At 35.3% G+C, this 20,556-nt stretch overlaps 2 protein-coding genes across 2 annotated transcripts; one reads left to right on the top strand and one right to left on the bottom strand.

Annotated features, from left to right (window-relative positions):
* The first annotated feature begins 1,263 nt into the window (after nt 1–1,263).
* Nucleotides 1,264–6,423, top strand: plk1 (polo-like kinase 1 (Drosophila)). The gene is made up of 11 exons (XM_016249572.1): nt 1,264–1,970; nt 2,601–2,769; nt 2,867–3,011; nt 3,161–3,254; nt 3,552–3,774; nt 3,938–4,004; nt 4,192–4,292; nt 4,504–4,581; nt 5,403–5,557; nt 5,658–5,840; nt 5,964–6,423. The coding sequence occupies exons 1-11, from the start codon at nt 1,608–1,610 to the stop codon at nt 6,168–6,170; spliced, it is 1,785 nt and encodes a 594-aa protein (XP_016105058.1). The 5' UTR covers nt 1,264–1,607; the 3' UTR covers nt 6,171–6,423.
* An 831-nt stretch (nt 6,424–7,254) lies between these two features.
* Nucleotides 7,255–19,179, bottom strand: ern2 (endoplasmic reticulum to nucleus signaling 2). The gene is made up of 17 exons (XM_016250426.1): nt 18,836–19,179; nt 16,650–16,767; nt 16,409–16,442; nt 15,522–15,594; nt 15,371–15,443; nt 14,983–15,105; nt 13,966–14,126; nt 13,567–13,783; nt 13,259–13,349; nt 12,986–13,175; nt 11,687–11,786; nt 11,294–11,493; nt 10,991–11,138; nt 10,555–10,682; nt 10,345–10,468; nt 10,101–10,168; nt 7,255–8,991 (listed from the first exon to the last, which is right to left on the bottom strand). The coding sequence occupies exons 1-17, from the start codon at nt 18,899–18,901 to the stop codon at nt 8,821–8,823; spliced, it is 2,085 nt and encodes a 694-aa protein (XP_016105912.1). The 5' UTR covers nt 18,902–19,179; the 3' UTR covers nt 7,255–8,820.
* Nucleotides 19,180–20,556: the final 1,377 nt, after the last annotated feature.

The raw sequence follows: 20,556 nt of genomic DNA, 5'->3' as shown, positions 1-20,556 counted from the left end.
CAAATAATATATAGCAATTTATCATCAGGTAATAAAATTTTTTTTTTTTTTACAAAATTTAGTTGTGTAAATTTTAATATAAATTATTTACATTTAATTAAATACATTTAATTAATGTAATTATTACAAGTTAGTGGACTTTGAATAGTATTTATACTCCATAGAGACTTAATAAAACGTATAACGCATGTTATAAATCATAAAATTCAATCCATACGAAAACTATTTATGTTTCCCAAAGTTAAATATCCAAAGAACACAAATAAAGTTTTTCAGAACGCGCACGCCGAGTCCCATGATGCTTCGCTGTGTTTGGTCAGAATTTAAATCGCAGCAGCCAATCAGAGGCGGAGATAACGAATCAAGCACAATTCAAAAAGTAGCAGCGACTCACTGCATTCCCATCTGAGCAGCGGGCCGATGCACATAATTTATGCCCGTTTAATTTGATTCTTATCAGCGAAATACTACCAATGCGTGCTTCATAACATTGTTTGTTACTGCTCACTGACCTTGTAACACTGTTTTGGTTTTGTATCACAAGGGCAAACTTTCTGTTTATCTTGCTTTCTCTCCTCTACTCACACCCACACTTGTACAAACATAAAAACGTGTGTAATGATAGGTGACATGGTATTTTTCCCCTCCACAAGCTAAAATGTGCTCAAATTTGCACACACACAAATGTCCAAAGGTACACAAAGTGTTAAAAGCACGTGGGATAACTTGCTAGATTAAAAACTAGAGCAAGATCATTTACTTTTCGAGGTTAGATACTAAACAGATGCTTGAATGAATATGTGTATACAAACCCAAAAGGGCACATGTGGCATAATTAAACAAATAGAACAATGTACAAAACCAAAGGATTAGCTGTATATGTTATGAGCAAATAATATATAGCAATTTATCATCAGGTAATTAAAAAACTTTTTTTTTTACAAAATTTAGTTGTGTAAATTTCAATATAAATTATTTACATTTAATTAAATACATTTAATTAATGTAATTATTACAAGTTAGTGGACTTTGAATAGTATTTATACTCCATAGAGACTTAATAAAACGTATAACGCATGTTATAAATCATAAAATTAAATCCATACGAAAACTATTTATGTTTCCCAAAGTTAAATATCCAAAGAACACAAATAAAGTTTTTCAGAACGCGCACGCCGAGTCCCATGATGCTTCGCTGTGTTTGGTCAGAATTTAAATCGCAGCAGCCAATCAGAGGCGGAGATAACGAATCAAGCACAATTCAAAAAGTAGCAGCGACTCACTGCATTCCCATCTGAGCAGCGGGCCGATGCACAATTTATGCCCGTTTAATTTGATTCTTATCAGCGAAATACTACCAATGCGTGCTTCAGAGGGGCGAATATACATATTTTAGATAAGACACCGTGTATATTGTGGGTTTTCAAATTGTTGGGAGTTATTATTTGAATGTAATTCTGTGGTTCGCAGCGGATGTGGATGACTGGTGAATCGCATGCGTGCGTTTCGGGATAAAGAAACAAGGAGCAAGGAACTTCGCCTCAGTTTTTTTTTCAGGACTTAAGGGTTCCTTATTCTTCTTAAATCGTCTTGTAAAGCGTGCAACGATGAGCGCTGGAATCGCAAAGTCGGCGAAGCCACCGGCTCACGTCGACCCCAAATCTGCTCCTCTGAAAGAGATTCCTGACATTCTGGTGGATCCCAGAGCCACGAAGAGATACATGCGAGGTCGCTTTCTGGGAAAGGGAGGATTTGCGAAGTGCTACGAAATCACAGATATGGACACAAAGGAGGTTTTCGCAGGGAAAGTGGTGCCGAAGTCGATGCTGCTGAAGCCGCACCAGAAAGAGAAAATGAGCACAGAAATCGCCATTCACAAGAGTCTCGATAACCCGCACGTCGTGGGATTTCACGGCTTTTTTGAGGATGATGACTTCGTGTACGTGGTGTTGGAAATCTGTCGGAGACGGGTAAGATCAGGGAAACCGATTTGAAAACAGACCGTCAACGGTCGCTATTCCTGTCAATGGCTGATAGTAGATTACAGCGCTTCAAACTGAACTCATTAAAACAATTACATTTCTGTTTAGAGTAACGGGTACTTACTGTGTTCTTTCAAAACGCAAATGTTTGTTCTTTATTAAGAATGTAACGTTACGTTATCTAAATTAAAACCGCTTCAACTTTCTCCCTTACGCCGCTAGTGGATTTTAAACTGGAGGATGTGACGTCAGTTGATTTTGTGTTTCTTGGAGATATCGTTGTTTAAAACGAACTCCGTCGGAAATAAAAAAAATAAATATATTTTACTGTCTTCACTTCTGTATTTTTAATGTATATTTATAATGCTTAATTTATACTACTTAATTTGTTTTTCCGCATTTTCTGTTAATTCAAATAATCCTCAAATCCTACCAGATTTCTTTTCAAATCCCCCCAGAAGTATGAAATAAGAAATTGTTTATCCTGAAGGAAGAATTCTTCTTTTATTCCTTTGTCCTTTTTTTGTGATGGAAGTGGAGTTTAAAAAAAAAAGTTAGTTTGACGTTCCCGTCTGCTTTATATTTTGGTGCTTCATTTCTTTCTTTCTTTCCATATAGTCTCTCCTTGAATTGCACAAGCGGAGGAAGGCAGTGACTGAGCCTGAGGCCAGATACTTCATGCGCCAGACTATTCAGGGTTGTCAGTACTTGCACAACAACCGGGTCATCCACCGTGATCTCAAACTTGGAAATCTGTTCCTCAATGATGACATGGATGTGAAAATCGGTAAGGAAAAAATTGTTCTTTGCCATTTTTTTTTTATTTTATTTTTTCACCTTGACCTTTTTTTAATCAAGACTATGTCCCATTTCTCTCTCTTTAGGTGACTTTGGTTTGGCCACTAAGATCGAGTTTGATGGAGAGAGAAAGAAGACCCTGTGTGGCACTCCAAACTACATTGCCCCAGAGGTGCTCTGCAAGAAAGGCCACAGCTTTGAAGTAGACGTATGGTCACTGGGATGCATTCTGTAAGTCCAATGTTAAATTAAACAACTATGGAAGCATTTGATGTAGATTTTCATAACACTATCTCTAATGGGATTCCATCCTTGCATAAGGATTCATTTTTATAACTGAGCATATGCGATTGCTGATGGAGATGTAATATGTCCATCAGATATACACTGCTGGTTGGAAAGCCACCATTTGAGACATCTTGTCTGAAGGAGACCTACATCAGAATCAAGAAGAATGAGTACACTGTTCCTAGAGTATGTATCTTTGCATCAGGAGTTCACCTGTTGTACATGGCATGAAATGAAAATCCTTTTTTTTGTAATCGATCTTTATTGTGAACGATTTGTGTGCTTGGGTTTCAAAAAAAAAAAGTTAAGCTTGTAATGTTTAATCTTTCTCCACGTTCATTTAATTGTGCTTAATAACATTTAGGTAGGTAACTTGCTAGATTTTGTACCTTCTATTGAATGTTTAAAGCAAACATAAATTGAATCTTGTCCGATTGGTGGCTTATTGCAATATGCTTTTTTTTTTGTTGTTGTATTGTTTAGCATGTTAATCCAGTTGCTGCTGCTCTGATTCGTCGGATGCTGCACGCTGACCCTACGCTCAGACCTTCTGTGTCCGAGCTGCTGGCTGATGAGTTTTTCACCTCCGGTTATGCGCCTCTGCGGCTGCCCACTTCCTGTCTCACTGTACCTCCCAGGTTCTCCATCGCCCCCTCCAGTCTGGATCCCGCCCTCCTTCGCAAACCCCTCTCATCACTTAATAAAGGTATGTGTATAGATAAATCCATTTTTACAATGCTATCTTGTAATTCGGCACAGCTGTGTTGGATTTCAGTGTTTCCCTCCATTGAAAATCTTGTCACTCAGAAATATTTCAAATGAAATTTCACTTTCAAGTCAACTGTAATCTTTCTTCTGTGTGTGTACAGGAACAGATAGTCCTATTGAGAAAATGGGGAAAATGGAGCAGCCACAAAGGGAAGATCTTCAGCAAAGGTCAGTTTTATCTATGTAGATACTAGCACGCTGTTTTAGCACTTTTTTTTAATATCTGGTTTTGAACATGCATTTGGCAAATAGAATCAAAACCATGATTTTAATTGTAAAAACTGACTTGCGTCCCATATAAATTTAGGGTAATATATTTGTATTTAATGGGTTTTATCTATGTTGTTCTATACAGGGATGGAGCTGAACAACCTGAGTGTCATCTAAGTGACATGCTGCAGCAGCTGGCCTGCCTCAACACGGCCAGGCCATCTGAGAGAGACTTTATTAGACAAGGTAACCACATGGATTTTCTGCATCTTGCCAATGAAGGGTTGTTGCAGTATTTTATTGGAAATAGGAGTAGGAGCTACTGTAACAGCAAAAATCTATAACTGTACTTTGTGCATTTGTACATAAAGCCACAAAATTATGGTCAAGTGCTGATTGGTGTTCATGTTCAAACTATTGACAGGCACAATGCAATGATTTATTTTTCCCTATATAGAGGAAGCAGAGGACCCTGCTTGTATTCCTATCTTCTGGATTAGTAAATGGGTCGACTACTCGGACAAATATGGCCTTGGTAAGATGTCATGCTGACACTGACATACTCAAGCCAATATCCAAAGTGGCATTTGTTAATGTTGCATTGAAATTTCATCAACTGGAAATATTCACTAAAAACTGTGGAAACATTATTTCTCCACTGATGCATTTTGGCTCTGTTTGTGTCGGTTTTGTGCACATAATGTGGATGATCTACAATAGGCAAACATGAAAGCAATGTTCACTTTTAAACTTTTTGTTGAAATGAAGCAACTCATTGCTGAAGAACTTTACAGTGACTGGTGGAATTTATTATCCGAGATCACATTTCAATTACCCTAATTACCGAAACCTTTATTTAAGGTTTTTGGCTAAGTGAAAACAGCGGTTTATAAATATAAAATAATTTTGGTGCATCCCGGTAATTTGTAGAGTTAGCTACTGCTAGCTGCAGTTTAGTTTAAAGATCCATCAGCCCTAAAGGAATGAGCAAAATCTTAATATGCACTAAAATTGTTCAATTGAGGTGGGTAACTTCATTTGGTAAGAAAACATGCGTAAACTGCGATAGAAACACTTTTTCTCAAGATAACATGCTCTGGGCTTCAAATGTATTATGTAGGGGGAAAAAGTCTGTCTTCCACGGTTGCAGCACGTTATTTTACTACTGATATTTTGTGCCAGTTTTCCAGGTTTTCTTGAACATGCAGAATGGGAAAAGGTGCTTTATTCACAAATGTTTTGTGATATCCCAATTATGTGCACAAATGTAATTTGTAGCTTTGGGTGATGCATGATGCTACTTGCATGCTTTCCAAACATATTGTCCATATGCTAATGTACTTTTCTCCTTCATAGGTTACCAGCTGTGTGATAACAGCGTAGGCGTTCTGTTCAATGATTCCACGCGTTTGATCATGTACACCGACGGTGACAGTTTGCAGTACATCGACCGCAACTCTGCAGAATCCTACCTCAGTGTTCGCTCCTACCCTTCTGCACTCTCCAAAAAGGTCTGTGTGCCCTGGAAATAATACAACGAATGACTTTCATAATTCTCTGTTCCAGGGTTGCTAAAAACACACTTTTTTTATTATTTATTTTTTGGTGTAGATTACACTCCTCAAGTACTTCAGGAATTACATGAGCGAGCACTTGCTGAAGGCCGGGGCGAACATAACACCCCGTGATGGGGATGAACTGATCCGGTTGCCTTACCTGTGCCATTGGTTCCGCACAAAGAGCGCCATCGTGCTACACCTGAGCAATGGAACCGTGCAGATCAACTTCTTCCAGGTGAGAACCTACCATGTTTAAAATAGGTCAAGTACTTGATCTGGGTACTTGTGATGTCAACCAAAATACAGAAGTATCCAAACTGATAGGGTGACCTCACCATTTTCTCTTTGTGTCCTACAGGACCACACTAAGCTTATTTTGTGTCCCCTGATGGGCGCAGTGACGTATATCAATGAGAAGCGGGAGTTCTACACCTATAAGATGAGCTTAATTGAGGAGTTTGGGTGCTGTAAAGAGTTGGCCAGCCGTTTGCGCTACGCTCGCAACATGGTGGAGAAGCTCATGGCCTGCAAAAGCACCGCCACAGCCGCTACTTCTGCCCGTTAACCCACTGATGTCACAAATTGTATAGCTTTATGAGATTCCAGCAGTCAAACTTGTCAGTTTTCTGGGTTCTACTCTGACTTCCTCCTCTGGATCTGTCATTTACTCCTATACTATCAGTTGTTTTTCTGGGATGGGGAGTTTGTGACCATGCCAGCTCGCTGTATCATGTGAATGCTCTTGTACATGTTTTAATATTTTAGAACTTGCTGTTTACCTTTTGACTGTTCTTTGTATAAAAGCTTTTGGACGTTAATCTTTTAATGTGTAAGAGAATATTTGAAATAAGTTGGTTTTCCAAAATAAAGATCTTTTTAGAGGAATTTCGATTGTTAGATACTGTTGATAAATACAAGTTTATAATTATGAGTTTAATTAAAATGTAAGTGTCTTGAAAAATAAGTGTTTAGTGTTTTAAATCTTACCTGAAACCTTGCGATCTCAGTCTTTTAAGATTTCAATATTATCAGAATGGGGTCTACTTTTGTTTCATGTTGAGTTTACCATAATTTAATATGCTATACTGTCAGGGCTCAGTATTTTTTTCTGTATAACATTATAAACAAATTTTCTATGAAAGATTTCGATTTTAAATAAATGCTGCTCTTTGGAAATTCATAAAAGAACCTTGTGAAAAAATCCCTTGCACAAATATTAAGCTGTAAAACAGTTTTCCATATTGATAAATGTTTCTTGATCAGCATATTAGAATGATTTAAGAAGGATCATGTGACTGAAGACTGGAGTAATGATGCTGAAAATTCAGCTTTGCATCACAGGAATACATTACATTGTAAAATATATTCAAATTTAAAAAAGCTATTAAATTTATTCACAATATTACTGCTTTTGCTGTTTTTGAAATGTAGCCTCGGTGAGCATGAGAGTCTCATACAAAATCATTTAAAAAATCTTAACACCAAACATATTGCATGTTTTCTATTACAGGAAGCATGTGCAAATAAGACGATGTTTGGGGGAAACCATGAGAAAGATGAAAAGAACTTCATTATGTCCTCTTTGGTAGTTTTTATTTACATTGCCACTGCACATCAAGAACATCTTGTTTCTGAGCTTTCCATTTGCATCTGTCAATACAAGACAATACAAGACCACTTGTATTAAGAGTAAAGCTGGCCATCACAAAGCTGACAAATTATTTAAACATTAAGTGCATTTGCAACAGCTTACCACAACATAATGGATTAGATTCAACGGCTGACAAAATGTAGAGAAATGCAATCAAATGCTTAAAGGTAGTTTATTTAAGATTATATCACTGTACAAAATGTGTTGCAGGGCAAAGTCAGTATAAAAAGTTTTCATTTTTAGGTTTAAAACATTTTTCATGTAGTTACATGTGTTTGACTAGTAGTCTTGTAGATGCTGTAATAAAATGGCACAAAAAAGTGCCATGGTACTACCACATTTTGAACATGGATAATGGTAATACCATCGTGTTTTTTAAAGTAACTTGTAATTAACACAGTATCCAGTGCCATGGAAATCCATAACAACATTAACCTGAATCAAGTATAAGAGATTTTGATCTGTGCTACAAATAGTTTCAAAGATTTTTTTGGCAAATACATTTAATCGTCACTGGGTAGAAAAACAAAGGCAGTAGTATTTCCACATTCAGTGAATATTTCCAGTGGCAAAAATCCTCAACACTTAATTTATAAAAAGACATATTTTTTAAACTAGCAGTATAAAACTAGTGTACAGCAGGCTGTAAAACACTTCACAATATTTGGTTTTAAAGCTGTAACACTGAGAGAGGAGGATGAAGCTGCAATGTGTGGTGGAGGATAAAAGATCCATAAGTGTAGCATGAAGCTGCAATTAAAACCACACAAAGCAAAATCAAAAGAACAAATCCCAATCCCAATGTATCTGAATCACACAAATACATATACATGTACACGTGGTGTACAATATGACAGACAAACAAGTTTTTTTAAGTCCACTAATTATTAAATATTGTCATATATCTGCAAATATCAGTGGATGTTTTGCTGGCTTTTATCATTCTTTAAGCATGTAACCTGGCTAAAGGAATAGTTCACCCAAAATGTATTTCATTATTTGTTTCTCACACAAATGTATTGAATATGAATATCCTGCACAAGATTTTTTTTTTCACCCCTTTTTGAAACTTTTTTGGTGAACTATCCCTTTAAGAAACCTTTAATACGTCTTTATTATGAAAATGCTTAACTTTCTACCTAATAAGAATATAAGTAGTCAGTTGGTGATTCAGTAATCTTGTGTGTTAAAAGTCAAAACTGACAGAACACATGCCAAACTACTGGCTGATGTCAACTCATCAGAAAATATGGCCTTTTTATTTCTTTGCTATTTGGTTGACATGCTAAAACCCGCAGCAAACAATGGCAGCTCTGTAAAAGCCCATTAATAAAAGCCCACTCAGTAACTTGTTTGGTTAATCTAACCTATAAAACCTGTTTCTGTAAAAGCATAAAAAATGTTCAATTTCATTCAGCAAGTCCAGTAGGATGTTTAGGAGAAAAGCTCACAGTTCTGAAGTACAGAGTTATACATTGACAGTGTTTAGTTGAGTCCTCAAGGTCTCAGTTTCCTCAAGGATCTTACTTTTCCTCTCCAGTCCAGTGTAGGTCTCTGTGGATGTTCAGTGGTGGTAGTATGGGTGAAAGGGTCTCTCGGGGGCACAGATGCTAAGCGCTGAATGCGTGTGAAGCAGTAACCGGGGGAAACGGGAGGTAAAATATGCCACGAAGCCATCAGGGACTTCACCGAGAGCTGTCTGAACCTCTGGTGGGAGCTCATGATAATGATGTTTCTGTTGAAAACATTACAAGATTTCTAAATTTTTATAGAAGGCTTCATATTCTATTTTATTCTATTCTATTCTATTACATTATAATTACGGTTCACAAGTCTGGGGGCAGTACAATTAAAAAAAAAATGTATTAATACTTTTATTCAACAAATTAAATTGAAGATGAAAATGCAGCTTTGCCAACAGAGGAATAAATGTAAAATAAATTAAAATATAATAATTTGTTACAATATTTCAGTTTTTACTGTCTTTTTTAAAATCAAATTAATGTAGCCTTGATGAGCATAAGATACTTAAACATTAAAAACTTACCAACCCCAACTTTTAAATATTATATTATAATATATTAGAAAACATTATATTATGACCATTCAAAAGTTTGTTGTCACAAATTGTATTTATTTTTTTAATTTGATACTTTTTTCAGCAAAGATGCATTCAATTGATTAAAGTGAAGGTGAAAATGATTTTTCATCATAGGAATTCATTACGTTTTCAAATATAATAAAGCAGTTCAACAGAAAACAGTTTTTTTAAATTGTAAAAATATTTCACAATATTAGTTTTTACTGTATGTTTGATGAAGTTTTTCAACTTTCAACAGTATTTTAAAAATCTTACAGACTCCTTTTGAATGATAGTGTATATTATATTATATTTAGTGCTGTCAAATGATTAATCGCGATTAATCGCATACAAAATAAAAGTTTTTGTTTCCATAATATATGTGTGTGTACTGTGTATATTTATTATGTATATATAAATACACAGACATGCATGTATATATTGAAGAAAAATATGATATATTTGTATATTAAATGTGTTGATATATTATGTAAATATAAATATATACATGTAAATATTTTCAGAATATTTACTGTATGTGTGTGTATTTATATATACGTACATAATAAATATACACAGTAAACACACATATATTATGTAAAGAAAAACTTTTATTTTGGATGCGATTAATCATGATTAATCGTTTGACAGCACTAATTATATTATCTTATATTATATTAAGTGCATTATTAATAGATTTTTTTTAGTGATTACTCACTTTTGTATGCAAAACATTTTATATGTAAAAACACATAAACACTTACTTTATTTCTCATTGCTCTAAGTAGGTCTCTCACAGAGTTCCCTTTATATGTGCGAAATTTTCTAAGATCTGCCAGACGGAAAACGTTTTATATTAGACATGCAAATACTGTATATACATAATAAGCAGCATGAATTGAAATTTTTTTCATTTCATACGCCTTAAAACGTTCCACATTTTATTCAATGTTTCTATAAAAGAAAAATGTTACAGTATTTTTTGTAATGGTAATTGGCAGTGCTTACCAGCCTGCAGTGGTGCTGATATGTGCATTCTCCAGTTGGTTCTTACGACAGATCTGCCGGAGTTCTCCAGACGGGCCACTATAACGCTGTCTGCCGGCTCCTTCTCTATTCTGTCACTGACATCCTAGAGCCAAAGAACAACTTCAGCACTGCACTTTCTCACTGGCCCCTTTAACGAACACACACACACACACACACACACACACACACCTGAAAGAACTGCAGTTGTTTCTCTGGGCTCCAGAAGAAGGGATGTTTGAGGACGGACGCTGCTGAAGGACGCGTTTCCGGTTCAGCACTGATCATCCACTCAATCAGATCTCTGCCAATCACATCCTCTACAAACACCAAAACAGCCAGAAAAACTTTAGGAAGCTATTCAAATATGAGTTTTTCAGTCCATACACATAACTGATGAAATTTTTGATCTAATTTATTAATTGAAACCTTTTAATCAGCCAAACCACATAGTTCTTAGTTAATGCTAAAAATGTTAAAATGGCCAAATAATATGGTTTTATTCTCCAAAAAAAACTAAAACAAACAATTTTCTACATTTATCTCCATGATAACATTGTCTACACAAAATCAGACACTTCTGAAGCAGAAAGTACACATGCATTAATAAATTCATGCATGCACAAACCATGTATATCCTCCATAAAGTGGTCGAGGTTATAGACTCCAGAGAGGATATTAGCTTGACGCCGCAGAGTGTCACCAAACGGATGCTGTCCTTTGGACGTCACATAATAAAACACACATCCAGCCGAAAATATGTCCACTGCACTTGTCTAGAGACAGAAAAAAGAGGGGAAAGGAGACTTATAGGAAACTTATACAGAATATATCTTATTAAGTGAGTTTTTAAAATTCAGTAGACCACAATATCTGTTTTTTAAACTGAACATGTGATGTGTGTGTTTGTATGCATGTCTACTGGACATACAGGGTTCCCTTTTGGAGCATTAATGAGTAATTCAGGGGCAATCCAGCCTTCGGTTCCTGGTATTCCAGAGCGTAGGCTGAAACTATGGCGACCATCTGGAAGCTTCTTACACAAGCCGAAATCTGAGATCACCGCCCGGACTCGACCCAATGCCCCCGGGAGAGAGAGCAAAATATTCCGTGGCTTTAAATCCCTGTGAACTGAGTACGAGAGGGACACGTAATTACAAATGACGGTGGGTCTGTCTGCTTGAATGCATGTATGCCATCAACATTCAGCTACTCAACAGCAATTAATAAACATTAGTGCAATGCAATACTACCATGTGCATGTTTAAGAAGTTACAGGAAGGAAGTTATGATTAGAATCATTGCTATGGCAATAGTGACTCACCAATATTGAGGGAGTGCAGGTGACTCAGGCCACACATGGTCTGGTCCAGAAGGGACACTGGGTTCAGGTCTGAATAAGGACAGCATGGGTCCTCCACATACTACATACAAAATAGAAAAACCCAATCAGGGTGCATGAAAACAAGTTATCAGTTATTATACAGCTGAAATATACAGCTGAAATAGTTGGTTATACTTATATTAATATTATTAATGAATATTATTAATGAAAATGAATAACAAAATGTTGTTATACAGTTAGAAAATAGAAAATACAGCACAGTACAGTAGGAATATTGTTTTAGTAGTGGCATATTGCAAAAGCCTAATTCATAATCATAGTTTTGTCTTGCTTTTTAGTAGAAATATCTAAATGCTTAAATCATCTTTAAAAATGATGCATATTTGTCAGAGAATGCATCTTAAAATTTAAGCATAAATCTCACTCGTTTTTTTATTATCTCAAACTAAAAAAGTTTAAGTGTTTTTTGTTAACTCAAAGCTGAAATATAAATGTTGATGAAAAAAGAAAAACTTAAACTTAAAAAACTTTAATTAGAAATGTATTCAAAAGTATGTTAATATTAAAGTATTATAAAGTATTATATTAAAGTATTCAAATTACTAAAACTAAAATAAAACCAATAAAAATGACAAACAAAATGACTAAAGCTTAAACTAAAATTAAAACTGAAAATATAAAAATAAAAGCTAATTGAACATATATAACGTGTTATTAATTAATCACTTGTGAAAAATAATAACACTACATGGTTTCATTGCTGTTTTAAACACTTTTAAAAAGTGTTTTTGTTAATTGAAATATACCTGAAATAAATTAAAATATTAATTTTAGATGGAAAAACTATAAATACATTAATTAGAAATGTATTCAAAAGGATGTTAAGAAAGTTCAAATGACTAAAGATAAAACTGAAATAAAATAAAGCTAAAAAGTATTAAAAAAAACTAATAAAAAGACAAATATACTAAAACTTTAAAATTAAAACTGAAAATATAAAAATAAAAGCTGATTCAACATATTAATAAATAGTATTCTATAATAGTATATTACTAATACTAAAATACTTTTTGTGCAACTAGCCAAACTCTAACTGCACAGTTTGTTTTCGAACAGATTTCCTTGTCTGCCACCAATTGACTTTTAAATTCTAACTATACAATACTCATGTTACTGCCTCATGTAGATCGACTTCACAAATCACGATGAAACAGTGAAAAGGCAAACGAGTAACTTTCATGTTGTAACACACATACACACACATTCACTGAAACACACCTGCTGGAGTGTAGCGGCACACAGCTCTATGGCAATGTAAGTGAATTGTCTGTCCCGCTCTGTGCAGAAGTAACGGATGACATTGGGATGCTCGTCTGATTCACGGAGGAGCTGAACCTCTCGCTCTGCAAACTCCACACACTCCGGAAGAATACGCTTTACCGCCACACGCCGACCGTCAAAATGACCCCTGCATGTATAACACCAGTGAATTAAAGGTAAAGAACAACCAACCAACCAACCAAACTATTATTACGATCCATAATAACCCACCGGAACACAAAGGTTCCCTCTGTCCCATGGCCCAGCACCTCGGCAGGACTGAAAGAGATTTTTCCAACTTCCACAACGTCAGTCTGATCACCTGAAGAATATGAGTTAATCACAATTTTAAAAACACAAATATCTAAAGGCTTAAATTATAGTGAACTTTAAAATTATAGTAAATTACAGAGTTGTAAAAGCAATCAGTTGTAAAAAGAATAGTTGGGATTTAATTGGATTTACACAGAAATTTGTTTTTGTGTTTCATGAATAAGGCTCAACAGTTGATATGGAGATAGATAGAATAGTTTCTGTACTCTGTGATTGGCCAGCTGTCGTTATTGGGGAGTCTTTGCTTGAGAATGGCTGAGTTTGATTGGATGCAACAGAACTTGTCTTCTCTGAATGGCTGTTGTTGTTGTAAGATGAGGTTGAGGGCGGAGCACTGGGTTCTGCGTTAGCGCTCTGATTGGTCAACACTGGCAGATGGTTAGTGTCCACTGGCTCTTCAGATCTCTGGGATTTTTTGACAGGCTGATCAAAAAGAGAAAAACAAACCGTTTTTATGCCTGTTTATTTATATCACAAACATATGTGTATATATATATATATATATATATATATATATATACTATATACATATTTTTATTTATATACATATACTGTATATGAATATGTATATTATAAATATTCAAAATACACCCTCTACTACAAACCCTTTTGTGTGTTAGCAGGAAGGCAATCCACGCTCCAAGCAACAGTGTCACCACCAGCACGGTCATGGGGTCAGAGGTCAAAAAGTCTGGCAACACAGGGGAGGAGCTGTGCTTTGTTAACGGTGGCAACTGTAAACACAAGATGACAAGTTTGTGCTTGGCTGTTTCGTAACGCTTGCAATTTCATCATGCATGAGATTTTCAACGGCCTACATCCAATTATAAAGTTGCTATAGATGCCGTCTACCGAATCTCAATTTATTTAATTTTATTGAAGAATGTACAGCACAGCTCACAAATTGACGTTTGTTAATCTCTCCCTTAGTTTAATACAGTACTTTCCTCAGTATAATTTGCTACATGGAAACAGCCATTATAAAAAAAACAATCAATCACAATATCAAGGTGTCAGAGCTATGTAAGGTTTTTGTGTGAATAACACACACCACCTCTGCAAGTACTTAACCACCCCACACACTTAAACTAATGCATTTACACACACTCATAAAAAAAAAATTTATCTGCATTTCTCCTCTATTTTAAACTGCTTCCTTACGTGGTTGTCAAATAAAACTGCCATTGCATATTACGAATATTATTGGGTCCTAATTAACACAATAAAACACAATAAAAACATGATAACATAATAAAAAAAACATGATTTTTGAAAATTAACAAAATTGAGTTATCTGTTTTTGCAAATAAACTCAAAGCTGAATTTTCTGCATCATTACTCCAGTCTTCAGTGTCACATGATCCTTCAGAAATCAATCTAATATGTTGATTTGCTGCTCATTAAACATTTCTTATTATTACTAATAATAATGTTCTGATATTTTTCTTTTAGCGTTTTTGTCTTTACTCTCACTTTTGATCAATTCAATGCATTCTTGCTGAATAAAAGTATTTCTTCTTTCAAAAAAATGAGTGTGTGTGTGTGTGAGTATTACATATGTGTATTACAGAATGACTCAGGGTGTTATAATAAAGAGAAGGGTCACATATGTGTGTTCGGACCTGTGCGACCAATGTACAGCAGAGGGGCAGAAGGGCAAATGGAGGCTGAAGAGGAGGTGCTTAGACTCGTCTGTTTTTCACCTGTCTGAGGATCAACCACAAACCAAGTGTCCTGTTTTTTACCTGGGAAAATACACAATACAATAAATGAGAGTGTGCAAGGCCATGGAACTTTTCACAGATCATTGTATGTACATGCTATTAGGGTTTCGCTCAGCAAAACTAGTATATGACTTTTAAGTTTTTATTAATTTTCACAAAAAGATCACACTGAGCTGGAAATCACTTTTTTTTGTCCATGGGAAACCTCCATTACCACAAAATACATATATCAAACACTGATTTCACCAAAAACATTACAAACAAACAAACATATATACATATATACCTGTGTAGAGCACCCCATCAGAGCTCCTGCAGGGAGAAGACTGGACCAGCTCTGGAATAGTGAACGGGAGTTTCTGCAGAGAAGATTCATATAAATGACTGAGCTGTGACTCTCTGACAAACACACTCGCACCCCTTCCCGTGTCACTCACCATCAGACCCTCTTTGCGCTTGCCTCCTAGTACATACAGACTTCCATCATTGGGATCCGGTAAAAAGCCTGGCCTACAAGAGGAAACAGAGAACTTTAAAATTGGATCATAAAAGTGGCCATTACATACCAGAAATGTGTGAGACCTGAATGCAATTTTAAAACAATCACTAAATTACTTTTTTTGGCTATTGGTAATAGTATCCAATAGCCTGCATGACTGATGTTATTTATAAAAAAAAAGCAAGTTATTACATTTTGACCAACATACGGTACTATCTTTCAAATGTATGGGGTCTGTAAGATGTTATTTTATATTTTTAATTCATATTTTATTTTATATTTACTTTTATTTAGCAAGGATGCATTCAACTGTTCAAAAACGACAATAACAGCATTTATAATGTTGCCAAAGATTTCAATTTCAAATAAATGCTGTTCTTCTGAACTTTCTATTCATCAAAGTATCCTAAAAATGTTTCATGGTTTCAAGGTTTAATGTAATATTAAAAAATTAGGCGGCACGGCTGTTTTCAACATTGATAATAATAAGAAACGTTACTTAAGCAACAAATCAGTGCATTAGAATCATGTAACACTGAAGTAATGTAAACTGAGTAATGGCAGACAATACATTTATTTTTGCCATCGCAGGAATAAATGACATTTCAATTCATTTTTTTAAAATATATTTTATATTCAAAGTAAAATCGAAAATGTTTATTTTAAACAGTAATAATATTTCACAATATTAATGTCTATAATGTGTTTCACTGCGTTTTTTTGGTGAGCACAAGTGACATTTAAAAACATTTTTAAAAATCTTACCGACCCTAAACGTGTAGTAGTGTACATTCATTTAGTTTCTGAAGCTGTTAAAACACTTACTCTTGGAAATAGGTCGGAACCTGTATGATGGGATCTAGAAGAGAGAGAGAGTGAAATGGTTATGGAAGTTGTTTGGCAGATAATAATACTACAGCAATTACACTACTCTTAAAAATATGTCATGGAATAACAATTTTGTAACAACAAAACGTTCGTCTTAATGCGACAGCACTACAACATGATAACATTCTTTTTGATCATTTGTCATAATGCACATACATGCATGCAGATACACACACACCTTCCTTTAGTGTCCATTTGATGTCTCCTGTCTGTTTACTGACGGCATGCAGACTTCCATCCAGTGTAGAAACAAAGAGCAGGGATTCTGGGAGAGAGACTGAACTTCCCCCCTCACACTGAAAGAGAAACCAGTAAAACACCATTTCACACACCACACTGCAGATATCAGACTATTTAAAACTAATCGCTACCTGATATGTATCCGGAAATACCCACACTGACTGAGTGTGTGTGTGTGTGTGTGTACTTGTGAAGGCCAACATTTTTAAACTCACGTTTAGCTTTAAATCTAATGCCAACATGTCTGTAAGAGTTAGATTCATGGGGAGTGTATAGCAAATATATTATTTACGAAAAATCATGTCTATACGAGGTCCTCACTAACATAGCTTCAGAGGTTTGTGTGTGTTTGTGTTAGAGAGCATGGTTAACAGTCAGCGGCTATTAACCAGGATATCCTTCTTTGTAACGCCACTCCTATATTTACCAAAAAACTGCCTGACATTATATGACTGAGAATGACAACTTTGAATGAGTCAATATCACTCAACAGTATTATGCACGTTTTTCATTTCTGTTTAAATTTTTTTTTTTATATAAACATTTTTGAATCTTGTCACATATTCAGTTCACTGTTGTAAGATATTTATCTGACCCCCTTCTGACTCCATATCCACCCTGTAGGCCTAATGTATAATAAAGTTCACTGTGCAAACTGCCTGACATTATATGACTGAGAATGACAACTTTGAATGAGTCAATATCACTCAACAGTATTATGCACGTTTTTCATTTCTGTTTAAATTTTTTTTTTTTATATAAACATTTTTGAATCTTGTCACATATTCAGTTCACTGTTGTAAGATATTTATCTGACCCCCTTCTGACTCCATATCCACCCTGTAGGCCTAATGTATAATAAAGTTCACTGTGTAGAACTTGCAGAAACATTACAAAACTGTCTTGCTCCACTAAAATACACAGAGTACAAAAGGTATCAAATGTACTTGTAGGATGACATAATTAGGCTGTTATTTCATTAAAGCATACACTCATTATTAATTTGAGGGGATACAATGTTTTACATTTTCAATAATTCATCCTGAGGGCATAAAGAACAGTGGTATTATTACCTCAGGTCAAACTAAACCCGAAGCTCTGCCTAAAACATTATGGGCCAGTAAGTGATTAAAAGAAATGAGCATATAGCACCGCATACCTTAAAACTCACTACTCATGTTTTCTCACACATTCATGGGAACTCTTGTTATAACTAACACACATGCAGCCGCTCTGGGAACAATGCATCATGGATTGCGCGAGCTCTCCAGTACAAAGCCTATTAAGCGCGTATCTATGCAGGTCTCGTGCTCAGGCTCAGGTAATACGACACTATTGTAAGAATACGAACTGAAATGAGCTTAAACAGCTCTGTTAATAGGGTTGTGTTCCCAACTTCTTCCAAACGTGTTGCTTGAATCGCTCACATAATGAACGAATCGGTCTTTTGAGCAGATTATTGTCAAATTGTCAAAGCACTCGACGGAACTGGATCATTTTGTTTAGGAATTAAGCGGTGAGGTAGATATAATGCAGTTAACAATATAAGAAAAAACAATAGTAATATTATTATTATTTAATTGAATGTATTTTTTTTTGTATTATCAATACCATTATAAAACTACAAAAAAAGGGCAATTTCCGCAAAAATGGCACAGATTTAGTACAGAAAAACCATTAGACCTACAGTACCTAATCAAAACCATAATATAAAACACCAACTAGTTCACTACAAAATGTTGAAATCTGCGAAGCGACGCTTTTCTTTTGAGTGATAACTAAAGAATCTGTGAATCGGGTTTTTGAAGACGTTCGTTCAAATGAACCGATTCGCCTAAATGAATCCGACTCGCACACTTAATTCATTATTAATAGTAAATTCACTATATTACTTTTCAATTATAATACAATAGTATATTAATAACATCAAATAGTTATAATATGGGATGCCTGTTTTATTCTTGTTCATTATTTTTAATTAGCCTATCATTCCAGGAACCTCAGAGCACCCCGCCTCTGCGTCGCCAAAAATAGATGAACACATATCCCTGTCCCCCGTGCATTCCCTATGGTGACCAGCAACATAAAGTGGTAAACACATGCGATCCATTTCCCCCTATTTACCTGTGACACGTTTCCAGCCAAGCTAAGCAACAACAGCAGCAGCAGCAAATGTCTCCAGTCCATCATTTCTCCTTGAATCTGACAGATGTGTGTGTGGTTGAAGTAGCGGCGTGTTCTAGGTCTGTGCCAGTAAATATACACTAAGGTCGAAAGGGCTCCAAACCCCAACAAAACGCCATAATCACAGCGGCATGCTCAATCACTTACAGTACTGCTACGGTTCAGCATATGTCTAACATGCCAGACAACTGATCCTATATTATAATAACAAATATCGCACATTTCCGCGTTGGGACGGAACTGGTGATGTCACGCAAATCAAAGAGCCTACAGTAGAAAACTAGAAGGCACGGCCATGTTTGTTTGATTGACAGCGCGTCTGACCAATAGCGTCTCGCTGCGCTGAGTTGAAAGGCGGAGTTTCGAGAAAACTGCACGTGGAACAATAACAGTTTGGTCCTGACGATTGATGACAACACGGCCCGTTCTGCCCGTTCAACATAGAATATTCTCTCTGCTTATTAAGTGGGCAAAATACATTTTTCTGCAGTTTTAGTGCCATCGGAACAAGTAATGTTTTATTACTTCATTGAAATTAAGAAATAATAACATATGACTTTTTATGTTCAGTCGTTTTCTCAACATAGTTATTTAAAGCATAAGAATGATACATTCTACCAAGCCTGTATAACTAAACTGATTGCAACATACAGAGTGATAATGTAATCTGAGCTAGCTGTCTCTTAAGTGAATGCAACTTTTTTGTAGATACATACATTAAAGCGGTGGCAAAAAAAAAAATACATAAATAAAACTAAACTAAACAACAAGGATGTACAAGGTAACAAATATACCATAACATTATCATGGCCAACAAATTATGTAATTAAAACATGTAGAACATTTAAACCAATTAAATGTGTTTTAATAAAATGTGATATAACCTCAAAATGTATGAAAATATATTTACATACCATGAGCTTTGCTGTCCTCTTGTGCAAGATTTTTAGCGTCAAGCCCACCAAACGATATCCTTAAAAGGAACCCACTGATACAGTTTAAAGACACCTGCATAATTATATGTGTGTGTGTGTGTGTGTGTTTGTGTGTATAAAAATATAGCCTATATGTGTATTAAAATATGTGTGCTTATAAAATAATTGGCGTTTGTCTTTGCAACTAGCTGTAGAAAGATTTGTCTCTCCTAATTGTTGTTTTTGTATTCGCTGTAATATCAAGGACTATAGAAGATACTTAAACGGACTTTGGTTATATGGATGAAGATTTTAGAAACGATTGAAAGCACTTATGTGCAAAAATATATAGTAATTTTAAAAGATTGGATACGCTTCACGATTATGCGTGTCATCTTTGCGCAAGGGACCATGCTAATCTTCTCTGTATCGTTCCAATTTTAGTATATGTGTTGTTTCAGACAACACGAGTGCTAGGAGGAAATTGCCAAAATATAGAGTTCAGATACTGGCTATTAAAGCAAATGGCGGTAACAAAAAGTTTAGACAACAAATTATTTATATAATAAGTCTGCTATATCGTAGAGCGGTATATGGGGAATCTGGAGTACATTCAAAATCATAAAAACTCAAATTTTAGGAGGGTTTACTCCCCTTCTGTGCGAGCGTTCTGGGACATATGCAAAACACTTGCGTTCTAGCGGAATGATTGGATATTTCTGTTTGTCATTGTTTACATAATGCCCG

Source organism: Sinocyclocheilus grahami, unplaced genomic scaffold (assembly GCF_001515645.1).
Source record: "Sinocyclocheilus grahami isolate Dianchi unplaced genomic scaffold, SAMN03320097.WGS_v1.1 scaffold25.1, whole genome shotgun sequence".
In the NCBI taxonomy this organism is placed as follows: domain Eukaryota; kingdom Metazoa; phylum Chordata; class Actinopteri; order Cypriniformes; family Cyprinidae; genus Sinocyclocheilus; species Sinocyclocheilus grahami.
This window is presented reverse-complemented; position numbering and strand designations above follow the sequence as displayed.

Coding starts and splice junctions, on each gene's coding strand:
- plk1 (XM_016249572.1), top strand. CDS start 1,608: ATGAGCGCTGGAATCGCAAAGTCGGCGAAGCCACCGGCTCACGTCGAC. Junction 1,971..2,600: donor TGGAAATCTGTCGGAGACGG/GTAAGATCAGGG, acceptor CTTTCCATATAG/TCTCTCCTTGAATTGCACAA. Junction 3,775..3,937: donor CCTCTCATCACTTAATAAAG/GTATGTGTATAG, acceptor GTGTGTGTACAG/GAACAGATAGTCCTATTGAG.
- ern2 (XM_016250426.1), bottom strand. CDS start 18,901: ATGATGGACTGGAGACATTTGCTGCTGCTGCTGTTGTTGCTTAGCTTG. Junction 16,443..16,649: donor CAAATGGACACTAAAGGAAG/GTGTGTGTGTAT, acceptor TCTCTCTTCTAG/ATCCCATCATACAGGTTCCG. Junction 8,992..10,100: donor TTAGAGCAATGAGAAATAAA/GTAAGTGTTTAT, acceptor TGTTTTCAACAG/AAACATCATTATCATGAGCT.